The sequence below is a fragment of the Microcaecilia unicolor genome, chromosome 1, assembly GCF_901765095.1.
Source record: "Microcaecilia unicolor chromosome 1, aMicUni1.1, whole genome shotgun sequence".
In the NCBI taxonomy this organism is placed as follows: domain Eukaryota; kingdom Metazoa; phylum Chordata; class Amphibia; order Gymnophiona; family Siphonopidae; genus Microcaecilia; species Microcaecilia unicolor.
In genome coordinates, this window is record NC_044031.1 from 97,683,102 (window position 1) to 97,702,881 (window position 19,780).

The 19,780-nt window shown below is 43.0% G+C and overlaps 1 protein-coding gene across 1 annotated transcript in view; it reads left to right on the forward strand.

The window, feature by feature from the left end:
• The window catches only part of KIF5B (kinesin family member 5B), a 252,723-nt gene that overhangs the window by 104,757 nt on the left and 128,186 nt on the right, over positions 1–19,780 (forward strand). Inside the window, 4 exon segments of the mRNA XM_030199142.1 lie at positions 1,967–2,071; positions 4,210–4,258; positions 5,631–5,686; positions 5,765–5,852. Of these exon segments, the coding sequence (XP_030055002.1) occupies positions 1,967–2,071; positions 4,210–4,258; positions 5,631–5,686; positions 5,765–5,852 (298 nt within the window).

Here is a 19,780-nt window from a genome sequence, read left to right on the forward strand (position 1 = left end):
AGAGAAGTTACTTCTTTCATTGGAGGAGGTTTGCCGTCTGGTGTGACAGCAAGGCCCTAGATCCTCGCTCTTGTCCTACACAGACCCTGCTTGAATACCTTCTCCACTTGTCTGAGTCTGGTCTGAAGACCAACTCCGTAAGGGTTCACCTTAGTGCAATCAGTGCATACCATTACCAAGTGGAAGGTAAGCCGATCTCAGGACAGCCTTTAGTTGTTCGCTTCATGAGAGGTTTGCTTTTGTCAAAGCCCCCTGTCAAGCCTCCTACAGTGTCATGGGATCTCAATGTCGTTCTCACCCAGCTGATGAAACCTCCTTTCGAGCCACTGAATTCCTGCCATCCGAAGTACTTGACCTGGAAGGTCATTTTCTTGGTGGCAGTTACCTCGGCTCGTAGAGTCAGTGAGCTTCAGGCCCTGGTAGCCCAGGCCCCTTACACCAAATTTCATCACAACAGAGTAGTCCTCCGCACTCACCCTAAGTTTCTGCCGAAGGTTGTGTCGGAGTTCCATCTGAACCAGTCAATTGTCTTGCCAACATTCTTTCCCCGTCCTCATTCCTGCCCTGCTGAACGTCAGCTGCACACATTGGACTGCAAGAGAGCATTGGCCTTCTATCTGGAGCGGACACAGCCCCACAGACAGTCCGCCCAATTGTTTGTTTCTTTTGATCCCAACAAGAGGGGAGTGGCTGTAGGGAAACGCACCATATCCAATTGGCTAGCAGATTGCATTTCCTTCACTTACGCCCAGGCTGGGCTGGCTCTTGAGGGTCATGTCACGGCTCATAATGTTAGAGCCATGGCAGCGTCGGTAGCCCACTTGAAGTCAGCCACCATGGAGGAAATTTGCAAAGCTGCGACGTGGTCATCTGTCCACACATTCACATCTCATTACTGCCTGCAGCAGGATACCCGACGTGACAGTCGGTTCGGGCAGTCAGTTCTTCAGAACCTGTTTGGGCTTTAGGATCCAACTCCACCCCCCGAGGGCCCTGTTTGTTCTGTTCCAGGCTACACTCTCAGTTAGTTGGTAAATTTTTTTAGGTCAATCTCGGTTATGTCCTCGCCGTTGCGAGGCCCAATTGACCAATGTTGTTGTTTTGAGTGAGCCTGGGGGCTAGGGATACCCCATCAGTGAGAACAAGCAGCCTGCTTGTCCTCGGAGAAAGCGAATGCTACATACCTGTAGAAGGTATTCTCCGAGGACAGCAGGCTGATTGTTCTCACAAACCCGCCCGCCTCCCCTTTGGAGTTGTGTCTTCCCTTGAAGTGTATTGTCTTGCTACATACTGGACTGGCCGGCTCGAGCCGGTTTCGGGCGGGAAGATGGCCGCGCATGCGCGGTGCGCGGTGCGCGCGGCGCGAGGGCTAGCAAAGGACTTTGCTAGTGAAGTTTCCGATTGGAGGGGCTGCCGTGGACGTCACCCATCAGTGAGAACAATCAGCCTGCTGTCCTCGGAGAATACCTTCTACAGGTATGTAGCATTCGCTTTCTACACAGACACAAACCTTATTAATTTACACAGAATCAGTATTTCTTATAAGTCATATTCTAAATATCAAAAACTTGTAAATACTAATCTATTGCCTCTCTCTCTCTAAATAGTATTTTCTATCTAAGCATTTTAAACTACAATTAATCATATGTCTGGCTCATTCCTTTATTCATTCATAATAGTTTACAGCTGTGCCAGCTAGCATTGGCAATTCACAAGGGACAGAGTTTCATTTCTCACTGACCTTTCCTAACCTTAGCTCGGCCAAGCTAGACATTGAAATAATATGAACCATCTGGCATACCTTCACTTTAGTTGCAAAGTAAAAAGTTAGAATTCTAACTTCAAGCTTTTAACAGAATTAACCCTTCATATGATTTCTTATATATATATAATTATGCCATGGCTGCCTCAATACTACATATATATTTCTTATTACATTGTTTTTCTTTTTCTTTAATTTATAAAGGGTTCACTTCATGATCCAGATGGGATGGGAATTATTCCAAGAATAGTACAAGATATTTTTAATTATATTTACTCCATGGATGAAAATTTGGAGTTCCACATTAAGGTTTGTAGTTTTAATTGTATATGCTATATGGTTAATATTGTATGTTTGTAACATTTTGCTATGGGATTCACGCATTTGTACATATTGCATTATTGTCTGTGATTTGGGATATTTTCAGTAATTCAGAAGAACGGAAGAACAGAAAGCAACATGCTGTCCTTCTTTTTAACTGAGGATAAGGTGTGGAAATTGAGGTCCCTCACAGAACCCTCCACTTAAGCCATGTACAAGACTGCATGCAGTTTTTAGCTACTTTATCTGACGAGCTGTTCACGAAGTCCATAGTGGTACTTGGTGCCAAACAGGACAAGTATGTCATAGTCCTTTGGAAAGGGTAAAAGCCTTTTACTACTGGTGTTCCTATTATTAAACATTTTTTAATAGTGCTGCTAGGCAAACAGTCTATAGATACATAAAAATAATCCTTGCTCTGTGGAGTTTATAATCTAGTTGAAACATGGTAGCTGCAACTCAGCAATGAGCACTGCAAATGCAGGTAAGTGATCAAATTTGGTTGTGACACAAAATGAAAAAGCTTTTATAGATCGCTAAAGTATTTCCTTATATTTCCTTTATATTAAAAAAAAAGATTTTTAAAGAGACTTTATTTGAATATTTTCATAAACTCACTTAAGATTTTGGTTGTCGTTTGTTTATAGGAAGAGTGACAAGTGATTTGAAAAAATGCATTGAGGTGCAGACCTGAAATAGCTTTGTGCTATAAGAGGTTTAATGACCTGGTGATAGTGTTTTCTGATGTCTCCCCCCCCCCTCCCCCCCCCAGAAAAAGGGATATTTGAGCTTGGTTATACTGTTTCAATATTGCCACGTTATTTACCTTACCCTTTTTTCTCTATAAATATTACAAGGCATTTATGATCAGACTCTGATTTTTATGCTTGACTTGACTGCTTGGGGATTGGGTCAGTCCGCATTTTTGGATTTCCCGTATTCTCAGGCAGGTTTTTCTGGCTTCTCTCCCCCTGCTCTTGGCCTTGCCCGCTTACTCCCTCTCTAACCTGAAGTCTTCGTAGTCCAGCGGCTGCAGCAGCCTTACTCACTAGCTGCCTCCAGCATGCACTGGGCCTTTCCCCTTTGACCTGTACCTCCCCTTTTGATGCAACTTCCTGTTCTCGGAAGGGGTGGTACAGGTCAGGACTGTGATGACTTCAGGACTACCAGTTAGACAGGGAGCAATTGGGCACGACCGGGAGTGGAGGGAAGATGCCGGATTGTGCAGGGAGGAGTAGCCATGGAGAGACCTTGGGCCTGGGAGATTGGGTGAAGGACCTGGAGCGAAGGGAGAGCGCACAGGCCTGGGAGATAAGTGGGGGGGGGGGGGGGGGGGCGATTTTTGGGCGGGGTGGCAAGAAAATTTGAAGGGTCCACATTCTCTGGTGGTCTGGATTTTCGGACTTCTACTGTAGCAAGATTAAAGATAGCTACTTATCTGAACATTGTTGCTTTTTAAATTACACTCATATAATGCTGTCTAAACATTGTTTTTGTTTGTTTGTTTTGCTGTTTTTTGAATATATGGTTTGAAGCTTCCTTTTTTTGTAACGTAGGAAATGATGACCTATTTAGTCTGTCTAGCAGCAATTTGTTCACTTGGGTAGATGCATGTTGAAACTCCAAAATGGAACAAAACACCTTGACTCTCTTTCTCCATGTCCTCACTCAGTCTGTTTAAGTAGTATCATTGCCTTATAGTTTTGCAGATGCTACTCTGTGCAGGTGCCCTCTCTCCCACCAAACCTCCCACACTTTCTGATAGAGCCACTAGTTCTTGAATTGCAGCTCCTCTCCCTGAGGTTTCATACTTTTGCCACCAGGAATCTTCTTTGTTCATCCTATGCATTTTGAATTCTTTACTATTAGCATTCATCACCCTTTTGATGAAGAAATATTTTCTGGTGATATTCCTGAGTCTACCATCTTGAAACATTTTTTTTGTAGCCCTCTAATTCTAGAACTTCCTTGCTTGAGAATAAAACCAATAGATGAAAGGAGAGGACTGCGAATGAAGCAATATGAGTCTGAAGAATCTTGAGCTCCTACTTTTAACTGAATTTAGTTGAATATTTTACTTTTTCTGATAAACCTTAACTTACCGGTGATATTTTTTTCTTTTTTAGGTTTCATATTTTGAAATATATTTGGATAAGATAAGGGATCTTTTGGATGGTATGTGGTTTTTTTTTCTCCAAATAACCTGAGTTTTAAATTTATTTTTTTCTGAATTAAATGACTAAATGTCAGTCAAGTAAAGCTCTTAAAATAGCTGCACTTAAAGAGTTAAAGCAGGTGTTATTAACTTTGCTTTGCTTTTATGGATTGCTTGATGGATTTTGGTTGTCCTCACTGAACCAAACACTCATGGGTTGCTAGGTCTTTCCTTCATATCTTTTTATTGAATAGTTAGTGATCATAAAATGTGTAATTTTGACAATACTAGAAATCAGTTTTGCATTCAGCCATGGATAAAGTACAGGAACAGTTCAGGCTTCATCACACAGCCCTGCTAATATTGATTTAATTTAATTATTTGGATTTTGCTCACATCTTTCAGTAGTAGCTCAAGGTGAGTTACATTCAGGTACACTGGGTGTTTCTCTGTCCCTGGAGGGCTCACAATCTAATTTTGTACCTGAGACAATGGAGGATTAAGTGACTTGCCCAAGATCACAAGGAGCAGCAGGATTTGAACTGGGCACCTCTGGATGTCGAGACCGGATTGCTTAATGGGTTTTGACTGCTGCTGTAACCACTAGGCTACTCCTTCACTCACTTCTAAGAGCAGAGGGTAATTTTGGCCTCTGTGTCTACATAATTTGGTAATTTTTTTTAGCTTTTTGGCTACGTGTGCAGCAATGTCAATTAGTGCCAAACTGATAATTGATTTTTAATGATATGGAGGGCCCAACTTGGATTGGACTTGATCATTAGATTCTGTGTAAAACTTATTACATATAGTTAAGGCTTCTGATATTAGGTTTTAACTTTAATCACTGATAAAATACTCTGCAATGCTTAAAAAATAGTATAGGAGTTGATAAACACTGTTTAACCACCCCCCCCCCCCTCCAAAAAAAACCTCCCAAACCTCCTTCCCTATTACATTCTCACCCCAGCATACTCTGGGTCATCCTTTGTCTTTTCCACACTGACTTCTCAGCACAGATGTATGCATTTGATTTAGCTGGAAAAGATGCCCAGCCATTGTACCCTCATAGAATCCCCTAATTAGCTGGAAAATAAACCCTTAAGAATAGAAGCCCTACATATGATGATGATTTTCTATCACAACCAGCCAGATGGATTTAAACTGGTGACATGTAAGTGACAGGCTCTATGATCTTCAACAGCCCTCCTGAACTATTTATTGAATACCATTGTTTCATTTTTGTTTTTTATCAGGTGTCGTTTTACATATAATATTTGGAATACAAATAATATACCAAAAGACTTGATCTCGTTAAGATGACGTTTGCATAATCTAAGTATTCTGGCAAACAAGTTCATCATCATGAAATTGACCATACTTTTTTTCTTTCAGTTTCAAAGACTAATCTTTCTGTTCATGAGGACAAAAATAGAGTTCCTTATGTGAAGGTATGAATAAAGTATGCATGTGCTGAAGTTTAAAAAAAATTATATTATACTTATTTAACTTTTCCAATTCCTTCAAAGGGTTGTACTGAACGGTTTGTGTGTAGTCCTGAAGAAGTTATGGATACCATTGATGAAGGAAAGTCTAATAGACACGTAGCTGTTACAAGTAAGTTGATATTTTTTTATGAGCTTAGTCTAATTCAGAAACCTTAAGAAAAATAGAATTAATTTAATACTCTAACAGTGCTTAATAGAGCAATCTTGATTCATTTAAAGAGCTACTGTTAAGTTGTCTACATTCATGTAGAGTTTTCCCCCTCTCATTGATATTAGTCTTCCTAAAATACAATTGAAATAAACTTCTGTGAGAATCCAAGATAGCATCAGAACTGGGTGCTTCAATGGGCTGCCGTCAGCAAAGATGAGCAAACAGAAAATTAAAATTTGGATTGCTTCTGCTGTTCTTTGCGACCCTTTCAGAAAACCACTGAGTAGCTGAGAGCATTCTTCCATTACGTAGCTTCCCACTATTCCAGAACCTGTGGGATAGTTGTGTCCATCAACCAGCAGATGGAGAGAGAGAACTGAAAATTGAGCAGAGACATATCTCTCTTAGTATCCAGTATTTTCTGTCTCCAGCAGGTGGATGGACACACTTTTCATCCTCGTTCTGAGGACTTTGCTTCTGGTTCATTTGGTTAGCAAATCCACAGTTGAGCTTTATGAGTGGCTTGAGTCTGCAGAGACATATCTGGAGGTCTTCAGATCCCTGTCTCTAGTGTTCTGGGAATTTACTTCTTCCCTCCTTTCACTTCTCCCCTGTTTCCTGTGGAGCTGTCTTGTTCCAGCACAACACCTTAAGAAAAGAATGGATGAGGAAAGAGGTTTACTGGACAGAGTATCTTTTGTGGTAAGACTTGTGGAGACTGAGCTTGGGGGGAGCAGCCAGCAGTGGTAAGTCCAACTAATGCTTGACTCGGATCTGCTTGGAGGGCTGCAAGTTTTGCTTGGTGTAAGGGAAGGATCCTGACTCACTACTTTGAACACGTTGTGCTGTGCTTGTGACAGTTGGTGAATAGTGACTCCTGTGTAGGCAGTTAAGCAGTGTTTTTTCTGTGAGACATGCCGGCTGGTGTTGGGGCGTTGCAGTGTGTGCAAGCCGGGAATCCCATGGGACATGGAGGAAACGTTTGATGGCAGCATATCTTTGGATTTGGTACAGCTTCCGAATATGCTGGGGTCTTTGGGTTCTCCAGCAGGGCTGATGCGCAGTTTAATACAGGAAAGTATGGGAATGGACACCATTTTGTTGGGGCCAACTGGTAGTGAAGAGCAGCCTCTGATCACACGCGGAGCACGGCCGCCATTTTACAGCTTTAAGGCCCAACAGAGCATTCGGCTGCATCCGAGATCTTTGTTTTCTTCAAAGTTTACATTGCTCTTACACCAGGCCTATTTACTGAAGCAGGTACAGTCAAGAGTTGCTGTAAGGTGCTTCAGTTTCTCACCCCGCTGCCCTTCCAGCTCCGAAGAGGTCTTGTTCAGACCTCCAGGAGTGGGCAGATGAGGCTATCTCTGCTTCTCTCTCCTTATGTGGCCTCGATGTATTCAGATGAGCCATTAAAGGAGGGAAAGCTCCCCCCTGAGGAGAGAGATGATCCGAAAATATTGAGGTGGTTTCACCAAGAGGAGCTCAGTACTCTTATTTCTGAGGCACTGGTGGTGCCTTCCATTGATGAGCCTTCTGATTCGGCATCAGGAGTTCCATCTTTGTTGATCATGAGGGGCTTAGAGGTTCTCTTAAGGCCTTCCCGATGCAGCCAGATATTTAGGACCTGATTACAGCAGAATGGGTGTCACCGGATGGGGCCTGAGAGTGGGCAGAGCCATGGCTCACCTTTACCTGTTGGTTCTGGAGGAGAAAGGTAAATTGAAGATTCCTAGGGTGGACTGTCTTGTTACGACAGTGACTAAGAAGACCACCTTGCTGGTGGAAGGGGGTATTGCCCTAAAAGACCTGCAGGATAGGAAGCTAGAAGGCTTGCTGAAACACGCCTTTGGAATGGTCTCTCTGGGCCTTCAAGCGACAGTGTGCAGCTTGTTCATGGCAAGATCATGCCTGAAGTGGCATCAGCAGTCAGCAACTCAAGATGGGTGCCATAATGCCCAGCTGGAAGCTGGGTTGGCTTGTTTGGTGGATGCTATTTATGATATGTTATAGGCTACAGCCAGCAGTATATCTTTGGCTGTCATAGCACGTCTGCAACTCCGGTTGTGCATTGGGCAGCAGATGCAGCGTCGGTGTTACATCTAGTTAAACTTCACTTTCAGGGCAAGTGGATGTTTGGAGAAGATCTCAGTAACTTTGAGAAAGAACTGGGGGAAACTAAGCCATTGCAGTTGCCAGAGGATAAGCCAAAAGCCTCTGGTTGTCCGTCTTCATAAGTACATAAGTGTTGCCATGCTGGGACAGTCCGAAGGTCCATCAAGCTCAGAATCCTGTTTCCAACATTGGCCAATCTAGGTTACTAGTACCTGGCAAGATCCCAAAACAGTACGGTACATTTTATGCTGCTTATCCTAGAAGTAAGTAGTAGATTTTCCCGAAGTCCATCTTAATAATGCCTTATGAACTTTTAGGAAGCTATCTAAACCCAGCTAGACCTCGTAGACCTCCCACCCAGAAACGCCAAAAGATCTTCTCGCACCTTTCTTAACCTACACTTCCCCAGCTGTAAAGGACTGAAATACAAACTAACACACGCGACCAGCTTTTCCTACATGAGCACGCAGCTGTGGAACGCACTACCAACACACCTGAAAACGATCAACGAAGTAATTAACTTCCGCAAATCTCTGAAAACCTATCTCTTCAACAAGGCCTACCCTGATAACCCATAACTAACTATAACACAACACCCACACACCTTTACTCTGAAAGTCTCTTTCTATAATTGCTTGACCAGACCCTCGCGTTTGCCTTGAATCCTTTGTAACACCAATTGTACTCTTTACCCTGGTATGGCAATGCCATAACAGGTCTTTGTAAGCCACATTGAGCCTGCAAATAGGTGGTAAAATGTGGGATACAAGTGCAATAAATAATTAAATAAACTGCTTTTACCACATTCTCTGGCAACGAATTCCAGAGTTCAGTTACACAGTGAGTGAAGAAATATTTTTCCCCAATTCATTTTAGATTTACTTCTTTGTAGATTTATTACGTGCCCCCTAGTCCTAGTATTCTTGGAAAGGGTAAACAAGCAATTCATACCTGCCCATTCCACTCCACTCATTATTATTGGGGTGATATTATCTGAGGATCTGAAGGCGACGAAACAGTGTGACAAGGCGGTGGCCATAGCTAGAAGGTTGCTAGGCTGTATAGAGAGAAGTGTGACCAGCAGAAGAAAAGAGGTTTTAATGCCCCTGTATAAGTCGTTGGTGAGAACCCACCTGGAGTATTGTGTTCAGTTTTGGAGGCCGTATCTTGCTAAGGATGTAAAAAGAATTGAAGCAGTGCAAAGAAAAGCTACAAGAATGGTATGGGATTTGTGTTACAAGACGTATGAGGAGAGAGTTGCTGACCTGAACATATGTACCCTGGAAGAAAGGAGAAACGGGTGATATGATACAGAAGTTCAAATATTTGAAAGGTATTAATCCGCAAACGAACCTTTTCCGTAGATGGGAAGGCAGTAGAACTAGAGGACATGAAATGAGATTGAAGGAGGGCAGACTCAAGAAAAATGTCAGGAAGTATTTTTTCATGGAAAGAGTGGTGGATTCTTGGAATGCCCTCCTGCGGGAGGTGGTGGAGATGAAAACAGTAACGGAATTCAAACATGCATGGGATAAACATAAAGGAATCCTATTCAGAAGGAATGGATCCTCAGAAGCTTAGCGGAGATTGGTTGGCAGAGCCGGTGGTGGGAGGCGGGGCTAGTGCTGGGCAGACTTCTATGGTCTGTGCCCTGAAAATGGCAGATACAAATCAAGGTAAGGTATACACAAAAAGTAGCACATATGAGTTTATCTTGGGCAGAATGGATGGACCGTGCAGGTCTTTTTCTGCAGTCATCTACTATGTTACTATTTTATAGATTTCTTCAGGGGGCTTTGATCTCAATTTCAAGACAACAGATGATAACAGCCTGGTTGCCATCAATATGGTCAGAAGTCCCACTTTCAGGCACGCCAGTCTTCCTTTCATGCGGTCAGGAAGTTCTCCTCTCATGTAGAGTGCTCAATGCCTCCTGAACTTCGCAATGATGCGAGGCTGGTCCACTCTTTTCTTCCTTTGAAGGGAAGACGTCTTCAGGAGTTTCGGGAGGAGTGGACCAAATCATATCAGACCAGTGGGTTTTAGATATTCTTAAAGAAGGTTACTAATGAAAGTTTTCTCACCCTGTTGCTCCTCTCTTCTTGCAGTTTCCTTGTTGAAAGGGGAACCAAGGCGGTTGAGGTTCAGTCCACCTTAGATTACTTGCTGGCACTCCGGTACATTGTTCCAGTTCCCCAGGCCGGACAGGGATAAGACAGATACTCAGTCTACTTCATAGTCCCAAAGCAGGAAGGCACTTTTTTCTGGTCTTAGATCTCAAAGGTCTAAACCGCATCCTCCGAGTGTCCCACTTTCGCATGGAGACACTAAGAGCAGTCATATCCTTGGTTCAAGTGAGTGAATTTCTCATTGCCCTTTGATCTCAAGGAAACAGAAAACAAACCAGAGTACAATCTTATAGAGAATTATGGGAGGACCGACCCCAAAGTACATCAAGGATTTATAAGAAAAATTTTTTGTGATGGAGAGGTCCTCAGAGTGTTAACTCACCCAAGCGAAGCAGTACTCAAAGGTAAATTCTGCTTCTAAGGATGGACAAGTTTCTCGATCATTGGACTTCTCTAATGGTTAGTGTGATAAGCAAGCACAACCAGTGCTAATCAAATTTTATTGTGGTAACTCTTAACCTCAAGAAAATAATTAAACTATAAACTTTAAGGTCTGTCCTCTTACATCACCAACCTCATACACACTACTCACTTCTCTCTACGTACAGGATATATTTTTTGTTTTTTACTCCCATTCACATCATTCATTATGTATCAACAGCCCAGGAAAATATATATATATAATTTTTTTTTTTTGCATTTGTACCCCACATTTTCCCACCTCTTTGCAGGCTCAATGTGGCTTACATTACATTTGAATAGTGGAAATCTATAAGAAAATATACATTTAGTATTGCTTAAGGATCTAAACCAGTCTCACAATTAGTCTGTGAATGATAGAAAGCTGCCTGAAAATGATCTTAAAGACTTGTTTGTTATAGAGATACCAAAGCTCATTAACCATAAGATATTATGTAATGTACACGTAGCATATGTGGATAACTTGTCACATATTAACATAGATCTTCAACATATCTCCTTACAGACAACCATCCTAAAAGATTTTCATACATATACACTCCCACTCAGTGATACTTGCACTCTGAATGTGCTGACAATTCTAAATATTAGATGTCTGCAATCAATTCAGTTATCAGTTAATTCTATCTTTGTTACGATTGATGTTATGTCACTGTATACTGTGATACCGCAGGAGGAAGCACTCATTGTAACAGAAGAAAATTTGAATAAATGACAAGGTTTGCAGCGGGTAAATACTGGATTTCTAATGACACTTGCAGAACTAGTTATTTTAAAAAATTTCTTTTAGTTCGAACAACAATTCTATGAACAACAAGGAGTGGCGATGGGGGCTTCTTTAGTGCCATCGGTAGCTACCCTTTATCTGGCTAAATTTGAGGAGACATATATTTACGAAGCAGAAGAATTAAAAAAACATCATAATCTACAAACAGTTTCTGGACGACATTTTCTTTATCTGGAATGGATCACAACAGGGTCTTACAAATTTTGTTGAATGGATGAATTCTCTTCAGCGTAATTTGAAGTTCACTTGCCATTCTAGTCAGAATGGACTAGAGTTTCTCGATGTATGGATATTCAGAGAAGAACAGAACTAACACTAGTTCTACAAGTTCATTTTTTAATTCTATCAGTACTCGGGGATGAATACCATCCATTCCAGGCAATTTGCTACTCTTTGTCAAATTACGCCATTATATCTCCAGGTTTATAGCAATTTTATTCAGTTTTTCTGACTTGTCAGCTTTGAATACCATTTCTGACTCCCAATCTTCCTCGGTGAAGACCAAAGCAAAGAATTCATTTAATCTCTCTGGTATGGCTTTGTTTTCCCTGAGTGCCCCTTTTACTCCTCGATCATCTAGCGGTCCAACTAATTGTTTTGCCGGCTTCTTGCTTTTAATATACTTTTTTTCAAAGTCCTTCTTTGCCTTTCTTATCAGTGCTTTGCATTTGACTTGCCATTCTTTATGCTGTTTTTATTATTTTCATTCTGATCCTCCTTCCGTTTTCTGAAGGATTTTCTTTAGCTCTAATTGCATTCTTCACCTCACTTTTTAACCATGCCAGCTGTTGTTTGGTCTTCTTCCCTCCTTTTTTAATACACGGAATATATTTGGCCTCAGCTTTCAGGGTGGCATTTTTGAACAGCATCCATGCCTGATGTAAATTTTTGACCTTCGCAGCTGCTCCAAGTTTTAAAACTTGAATTTTCTGCCACAACATTAACAAATAGACTCTAGAAGACACAGCAGGACCTAGTTTGGTCCTCATTCACACCCACCCCTAGCACAACTCTTCATTTATAGCCAGTTATTCTAATTAGGATAACAAGGGAGGAGTGCTTACAGAGTTTTAATTATATTTCATTACTTTCTAAGAAGAAAACACTAAATATTTCACACAATATACCATATATGCTAAAGGATTTTTTATATTAGACTAATATCCTTAATACCTTATTATTCTAATTAGGACTAGAGAGTTTTCATTAGAGTTTTAATTACAGTTAATTTCTGAAAAGCAAACACTAAATAAATTACAAATTATACCATATAATCTTATGATTTTTTTATATTCATCTGAGATCCCTAGTACCTTAAGAAGTTTTAATTAAACAACTGTATAATACTAATATGCAGAGAGCAGTCCAACAGTGAGAGGGGTGCTATCCAGTCTTTTGCATTGAGTGTCACATGTATGATCATATCCCAGTTGGTGAGAGATCTTATGTGTGTGCTCGATGCAAACAGCTCCTAGCTCTCAGAGAACGTGTTCATTCTCTTAGAGCTAGAGTTGCTGACTTGGAAGATGTGAGGGAGACAGAGAGGTACATAGAGGAGGCCTACAGGGACGTTGTAGAGAAGTCCCACCTCTAGTCTGGCAGCCCTTGTGCTGCCTTAGAGGAGGGAGGTCTAAAAGGAGAGTATCACCCTGGTGCAGCTGGAAGTAATCTGTAGCCAGAACCAGCCCACCAGGGGATGCAATATTCTCTCGTACCGAGGATGTGTCTCCAGGAGCTACTGCCTAAGAGGGAAGGGTTAGGATGGCTTCTGTAGTTGGTGATTCGATTATTAGGCATGTAGATAGCTGGGTGGCTGGAGGACATGAGGATCACCTAGTCACTTGCCTGCCTGGTGTGTCACCTAGATAGGATTTTAGATAGTTCTGGGGAGGAGCCGGCTGTCTTGGTACATGTGGGTACCAATGACATAGGAAAATGATATAGGAATTGACATGGAGCAAAACATCTAAAATTGGGATGTTTAAAAGCACAACTTGGACATTTCTGAAAGAATTAACATCCTTGCCACCATGCAACATTTTTTGGATATTTTTTGTTTTGAAAATTAGCCCCATAAATTTATCTCATTTTTCAATGGGCAATCAATGCAGACATCTCAATACTGGGGAAATACGATCACTTTGCTTTTTTAGTGTCAAATGTGTTGCTGCTGTATTTTCTATTAATTGAAATTATTGTTAACAGTTTTTTTTTGGAAGACCCATATATAAACTGTTGCAATAATCTAATCGATTGGTGATCATTGCATGGGTCAGTGCCAGGAGGTATGCTTCTGAAAGATGGATTTGACCTGTTATAATTGGGGGGGGGGGGGGAGGGGAATATACAAAGCAAGTATGTTCCACCAATAAAACATGCTTACTGAACCACCAGCCAATCCCCCAAGCTTTGAACAGAAGAACTCATTCTCAGTAAAAAGCCCACAAGTTTACAGTTGCCCCACTATTCTTCCAGACCTACTAAAGAAGACATCCTCTGATTTACCAGGATTTAATTTAAGCCTGTGAAGATGAAACCAAGAGGGTAGTGTTTTCAAACATGTATTAACCTCACTTCACTGGTAGTAAGGATCTCTGTCTAAACGTGGTAAGATCTGAATTTCATCTGCTAATAGAGGACTTTTGAATCCAAACACCTCCATTGCTAAAATCACTTAGCTCAAAAATATGTTGAAAATTAAAGGAGAAAGTGTGGAACCCTGGAGTGACCCACAGCCGAAAGAGAATGAAGAGGAGTAAGCTTGTTTTCCAAAGAGCTTGCTATAGTCGATCAAACAGGAACAAAAAAAAAAAAAAAAAATTAAGACCCCCCCCCCCCCCCCCCCCCCTAAACTTAAGGTCAGATACTTTATACCAATTACCTAAAGTTGCTGGAAAAATAAAATGCATGGGTGAAAGGGGCTGGCTCTGTTCTGTCAGCTTTCAAACAATAGGTAACCAAAATTGGGAGTTGTTGCCCCTTTATGGAAGGAATCATGAGCTGCTTTCAGAAGCATCCTTCAAGCCATATTTTGCTGGCCCTTAGCCCATGAGATCATGGATTGGGTTCTGATCCTGAGCTAAAACTACCCTGTTGTTGGAGACTGGAGGAGGAACAGGAGTACCTAGGTCAAGATTCTAGTATGGGGGTTCTAGACTTTGGAGGTCATAGTCATAGTCCTCCCTCATCTCAAGGACTTTCTGATGTTCCAGCTGAGGTTGGGTTCTCAAGCTGTGTTGCTTGTTAAAGCTTTTGTTTGGCAAGGGAAGGGGTTAGATTAATATCCTGCTAAGGTGCAGGTCTTAGTCACCATCGTGATTTGCCTAGTCTTTCACCAAATGTGGTATACAGTCTGTGAACCTCTTTGATAGTGAGGAGTAATTGTATTCATTGCTTGTACAAGATGTGTGAGTCTTCAGGTCCTGGATAGGGTTCCTTGTTCTCTCGTTAGTGTCATCTTGTCCCCATCTGGTATCAACATGTAGTGGGAAAGGTGATGGGATTTGATATACTGCCTTTCTGTGGTTACAATCAAAGCAGTTTACATATTATGTATAGGTACTTACTTTTTTATCTGGGGCAGTGGAAGGTTACGTGACTTGCCCAGAGTCACAAGGAGCTGCAATGGGAATTGAACCCAGTTCCCGTGATTCTCAGTCCACTGCACTACTGCTCCTCTGTTCAGAAGGTATTCCTTGCTTTCTCCTCTGTATGGTCTATGCAGGATGCAGTTGGAAATCCATAGGAACTCCCATGCAGTCAGGTCATCATGACTTCTAGTTCTCATCGTAGGGAGCCTCCTATCAGAAGGCACCCTATTTTGATGATAATCCTGTAATGGAGCAGTGGTGAATCACAGGCAGCCTGTAATTCTTTATTATTCTTCAGCCTTCCATACATACTCTGCCCCTTCAGATCCTAGTGGGTGTCTTATTTGGATGCCTTTGTAATTTTTGGGAGTTCTCACTTCCTTAGAAAGTAGTCTGATCTGGTCCCCACTTTATGCCAAGCAGCTGTAGTCTTCCAGCTTTGTCAGTGGTGGGGGTGGGGGAGTTGCCTCCTCTAGGACTGGGTGAGTGCTGCCCTAGTACATTCCCTTTTGTTCTCCCCACAGGCTCGAGCAGCTTTAGTGTATTGGGCTCACTAGCGGCCTGTGATAGTTTGCCAAACAGCTTTATATCAAGCCATAATAAACTAAACATAGGGGGTTGCTTACCTTTCCTCTGATGATTGTCAAAAATCTACCAGCCTTGTCATCCCCCTTTGGCACATCTAGACTTCTAGTTTCCTGATTTCAGTTTACCACAACCTTCTCAGGGGCAGGTGTATGCCATATGCTGGGTTCTCGTGGGTGAAGCTCAGGACCAGTCCAGTCTCATTTGGCTCAGTGACTGGTTCTCTTGGGGCTTAAGACATTGAGTTTGAATTCTTGCTTTGTGTAGGTATCCAAGTTGACCCTAGGATAGTCACAGTCCTAGATTTGAGGGTCATGTCTATGGACATAGGAACCTTCTCTGCCTATCTTGCTGTTCACTCTACCTTTGGTGAGGAAAGAGTTGTGGTTCCCTTGGTCAGTTACCAAGGCAGTGCAGTAACTCTGTTTATCTGCAGTGTAGTCTTTTTGGTGCCTATGGCATTGCAGTCGAGGTCCAATTGGCCCAGGGTGGGGTCAGTCTCTTTCCCTGGTTTATGCATTCCCGGGCATTAATTCTTGTGCAGCTCGTATATGAGGCTTGATTGGATGTTTGGTTCTAGTCTGCGGTCTTGTTGTGGCCTGGTGACTGGTTGCAGATTCTAGTTCTTCTGAGCCATAATCCTGTGTTGAGTGGCAGTCAGCTGAACTTGCTTGAGTCTAGGCTTCAGGATCTCACTTTTCCCTGTCTATTAATTGCCCCAGGAGTTGTTGAGGTGCTTTTGTACATATTCTGATCATTGTATTTTCTTTCTTGTCTCTCTGGTCCTATTCTGTTGTCCTGAGGTGGCTGTGCAGCAGACCATAGGGAACTTTTTGGATATACTAGCATCCTCAGGTTGGTGCAAAGTTGCCTTTCAGAAATTGGTCTGGTTCGGCCTGGGGTGTGTTAATCTCTCTCTCTCTCTCTCTCTCTCTCTCTCTCTCCTCTCTCTCTCTCAGTTCAAATGGCTCTGTTGGGGTTGTGCACCCCAAGTAAAATTATGACATTGAGTTAGGAGTCTAATTCCTTCCTTGATTCAGACTGTCCTTAATGGTTTGCTCACCTTACATAGAGTGGTGTTCTGTTTCCTACTTCATAGTGTTCTCATGAACATTTCCTTAGGTTTGAAGCTTGCTGTGTTTCAGGCTGTTCTCTTGGACAGCTTCTCGTGTGTGTTGGGGGGGGGGGGGGTCAGAGTGGGGAGAGTTGCAGTGTGTCCAGCGTGCTATTGGCTTCTCTCCACCAGGAATTAGAACCTCTGGGGTAATGCATTTGATATACCACCTTTCTGTGATACAATTAAAGTGGCTTACATATATTGTATACAGGTACTAAATTTTTATGCCTGTGGCAGTGAAAGGTTAAGTGATTTGCCCAGGATCACAAGGAGCTGCGATGGGAACTGAACCCTGTTCCATGGCCACTGTGCTAACCATTAGGCTACTCCTCTACTCCACTTTGGTTTGTCCCATTCAGCTGGACTGGTCTAGCAGGATGATAAAGAAGTTAAAATTTATTTTTACCTGCTGATTTTCTTTCCTTGAGTCCTGCTAGTCCAAGATCCACATGGGAAGACTGCAACTGGTGATTGCTCCTCCTAATGTTGCTTGGTGTCTGAGAAGCCCTTCAGCGTTCTACCCTTGCTGGGTCCAGTCTAGGACTTTCCCATGCCCGAGTCAGTGGGAAGCTGACATGTTTTTAAAACTTTGTTTTTCAAAACTTGAGTCTTTAATTTGATTCTTTCAGCTTGGTTTGGGGTTTTCCTCTCTCTTGTTTGCTCTCTGTTTTTGCTCCCTTGTTCTGCTGTCTGATTGGGCTTTGTCTATGAACTGGCTCTTGGGTTTGCTCTCTGGCCTTTTTCTGGACTTGCTCTTGAGCTTGAATAGGGATCTGTACTCCAATACTGCTATCTGAATGAGCGATTTTGATATCGGGCCACGAAATGTTTAGTGAAAACTGTTCCCCATCCCCAACAGGGTCTTTTTCTCTCCTTTAAGAAGCATATGGAGAGAGAAGTGTTTGGAGTTGAAACTGCTACTAAGCTGTAACAGGTTTTAACAGAGAGTTGGATTCTCCGAGGGAAAAGCAGGCCTATCTATTCTCACAGTGGTAACGCAGGCTGCGCTGCCTGGTCCGGGTTTCATGACAAACATAAGAAGAGCTTTGTGGAGCGTGAGACACCTCCACTGCGCATGCATGAGTGCCTTCCTGCCCGCCATGTGAACGGTCAGTTGCTTTTACCGGGTGAGGAGAGGGTGTACTTTTTTCACCGTCCACACTTGCTCGGTCCAAGAGCTTATTTGTGCCTCTGGCATGTTTTTTTTCACCTTTTTGGTGGTCCTTCCCTTTGCGGAGCTTTGTTTACCTTTTCCTTTTAAAAGTTTCCTTAATTTATCATCGTCACCAGGCTGCTTTTGGACCTTGGCCTCGCCTGGGTTTGCTCCCTATTTTTTCTTGGGTACCTCGTCCCTTTTTCCGGCACCTCTGCTTCTTTTAATTTAGCTGACAAGTTTTCCCGTCCATGTTCACTAATTTCCCAGTGGCTTCAAGTGCTGTACCTGGTGCAGTCAGACGATCTCTGGAACAGACACCCATTTCCAGTGTTTAGGGCCCAGTCATAGCTCTGAAAACTGCAACCTTTGTCTTCATATGTTTCATATTCTTCATATTCTTACCGATGCTCCTGATCCCAATGAGATGCTTGACGTCAATGGCAACTGCGAGGAACCGGACTTGGCTCCAAAACATTTCTCGTGTTGATCCTCTTTGGAAAGTTGGATCCTTAAAACACGCGAAACCTTTTGGAGCCAAGGCCCTGTTCCTCGGCATCGAATTCAGAGGTGTCGACATAGACGTCAAGCATCACACTGGCATCGGGGGCATCAGTAAGCATGGTTGCTGCTAGACCTGCAAACACTGGGAGCAGTGGTGCATCGAGTGGGTCTCCACCTGTCTCGAGGCTACTGCTGTGCAGAGCCCTTGGGACTGTCCATTGTCAAACCCGACCCCAAGGCGACATGAGGATTTGACGACATCCTTGTCGGCATTGAGGAGCTTTGGTGACAAGCTTCAGGTGAAGGCCAAGAAGCATAGTCATCGATCCCCTCGACGCATGATGCTGGGAGCCAGGAGTTCCAGGGAATATGCCTCGGCACCCCCAGGTAGAGAAGCTAGAGCCCTGGATTCTTTGGGAGAAAGATGTCCAGGCTTGAATGCTCATCGCTCTTCACAAGCGTCTACTTGTGAAACTCAGTACACAAGTTGTCGGATCTGGCTGAGATGCTCCATCTGGAGCAGGCCAAGTCATTTCGTCAGTTGGTCAGGCAGCAGAAGGCATGTCAAAAGTACTTGGCCAGGGGCACTTGTGACACTTATGATGTGGCATCCAGGATCTCTGCCCAGAGTATAGCAATGCGCAGACTCTCACAGCTGCATGTTTCTGACTTGGAACATTCTGTTCAACAGAGGTTGGCGGATGCCCTATGCTGGGAGATAAACTTTTTGGAGAGAAGTTTGAGGAGGTTGCAGACCAAATCAAAAAAACATACTGATACTTTCTCTTCCCTTTCTCGCTGGCACCTTCTATATCTACCCTCCTCAGCTAGGAGGAAATTTGGAAGGAGGAGTCCCTGTTACTATCAGAGGCGTAGGTACAAACCCCTCGGCTCGTCAGCCTGTTCAGGCTCAGCCCCAGCACACTCATTCACTTCATCAGCATACACCTAAGGCCCCTACTGCTCCCCAGGCAAAGCAAGGGACTAGCTTTTGACTGGTTCCAGCAGAGCATACCACATTAAAGTGGTCTGTCTCAAACGACTTGGTTGGGGGGAGGCTGAAAATTTTTCAAAAACGATGGCCTCTTATAACCTCTGACCCAGTGGTTCTTCTTCAAATAGTCCGTCTTAGATATGCCTTCAGTTGGTACCTGAAACCTCCCAAATTGCCTACCGAGAGCTCACTTGTTCAGCTCTCAATATGAGCAGTACCTACAGAGCACTCTCAGCCCTTCTGAAGACCCACGTGGTCGAGCCCATTTGACCAGGGGAGAAAGGGCAGGTATTCTATTCGCAGGTACTTCCTTGTGCAAAAGAAAACAGGGAGGATGCGTCCCATCCTAGACCTAAGGTCCCTGAACAGATTTCTAGTCCAAGAAAAGTTCAGGATGGTTTCCCTGGTCACCCTTCTCCCAGTGATTCAGAA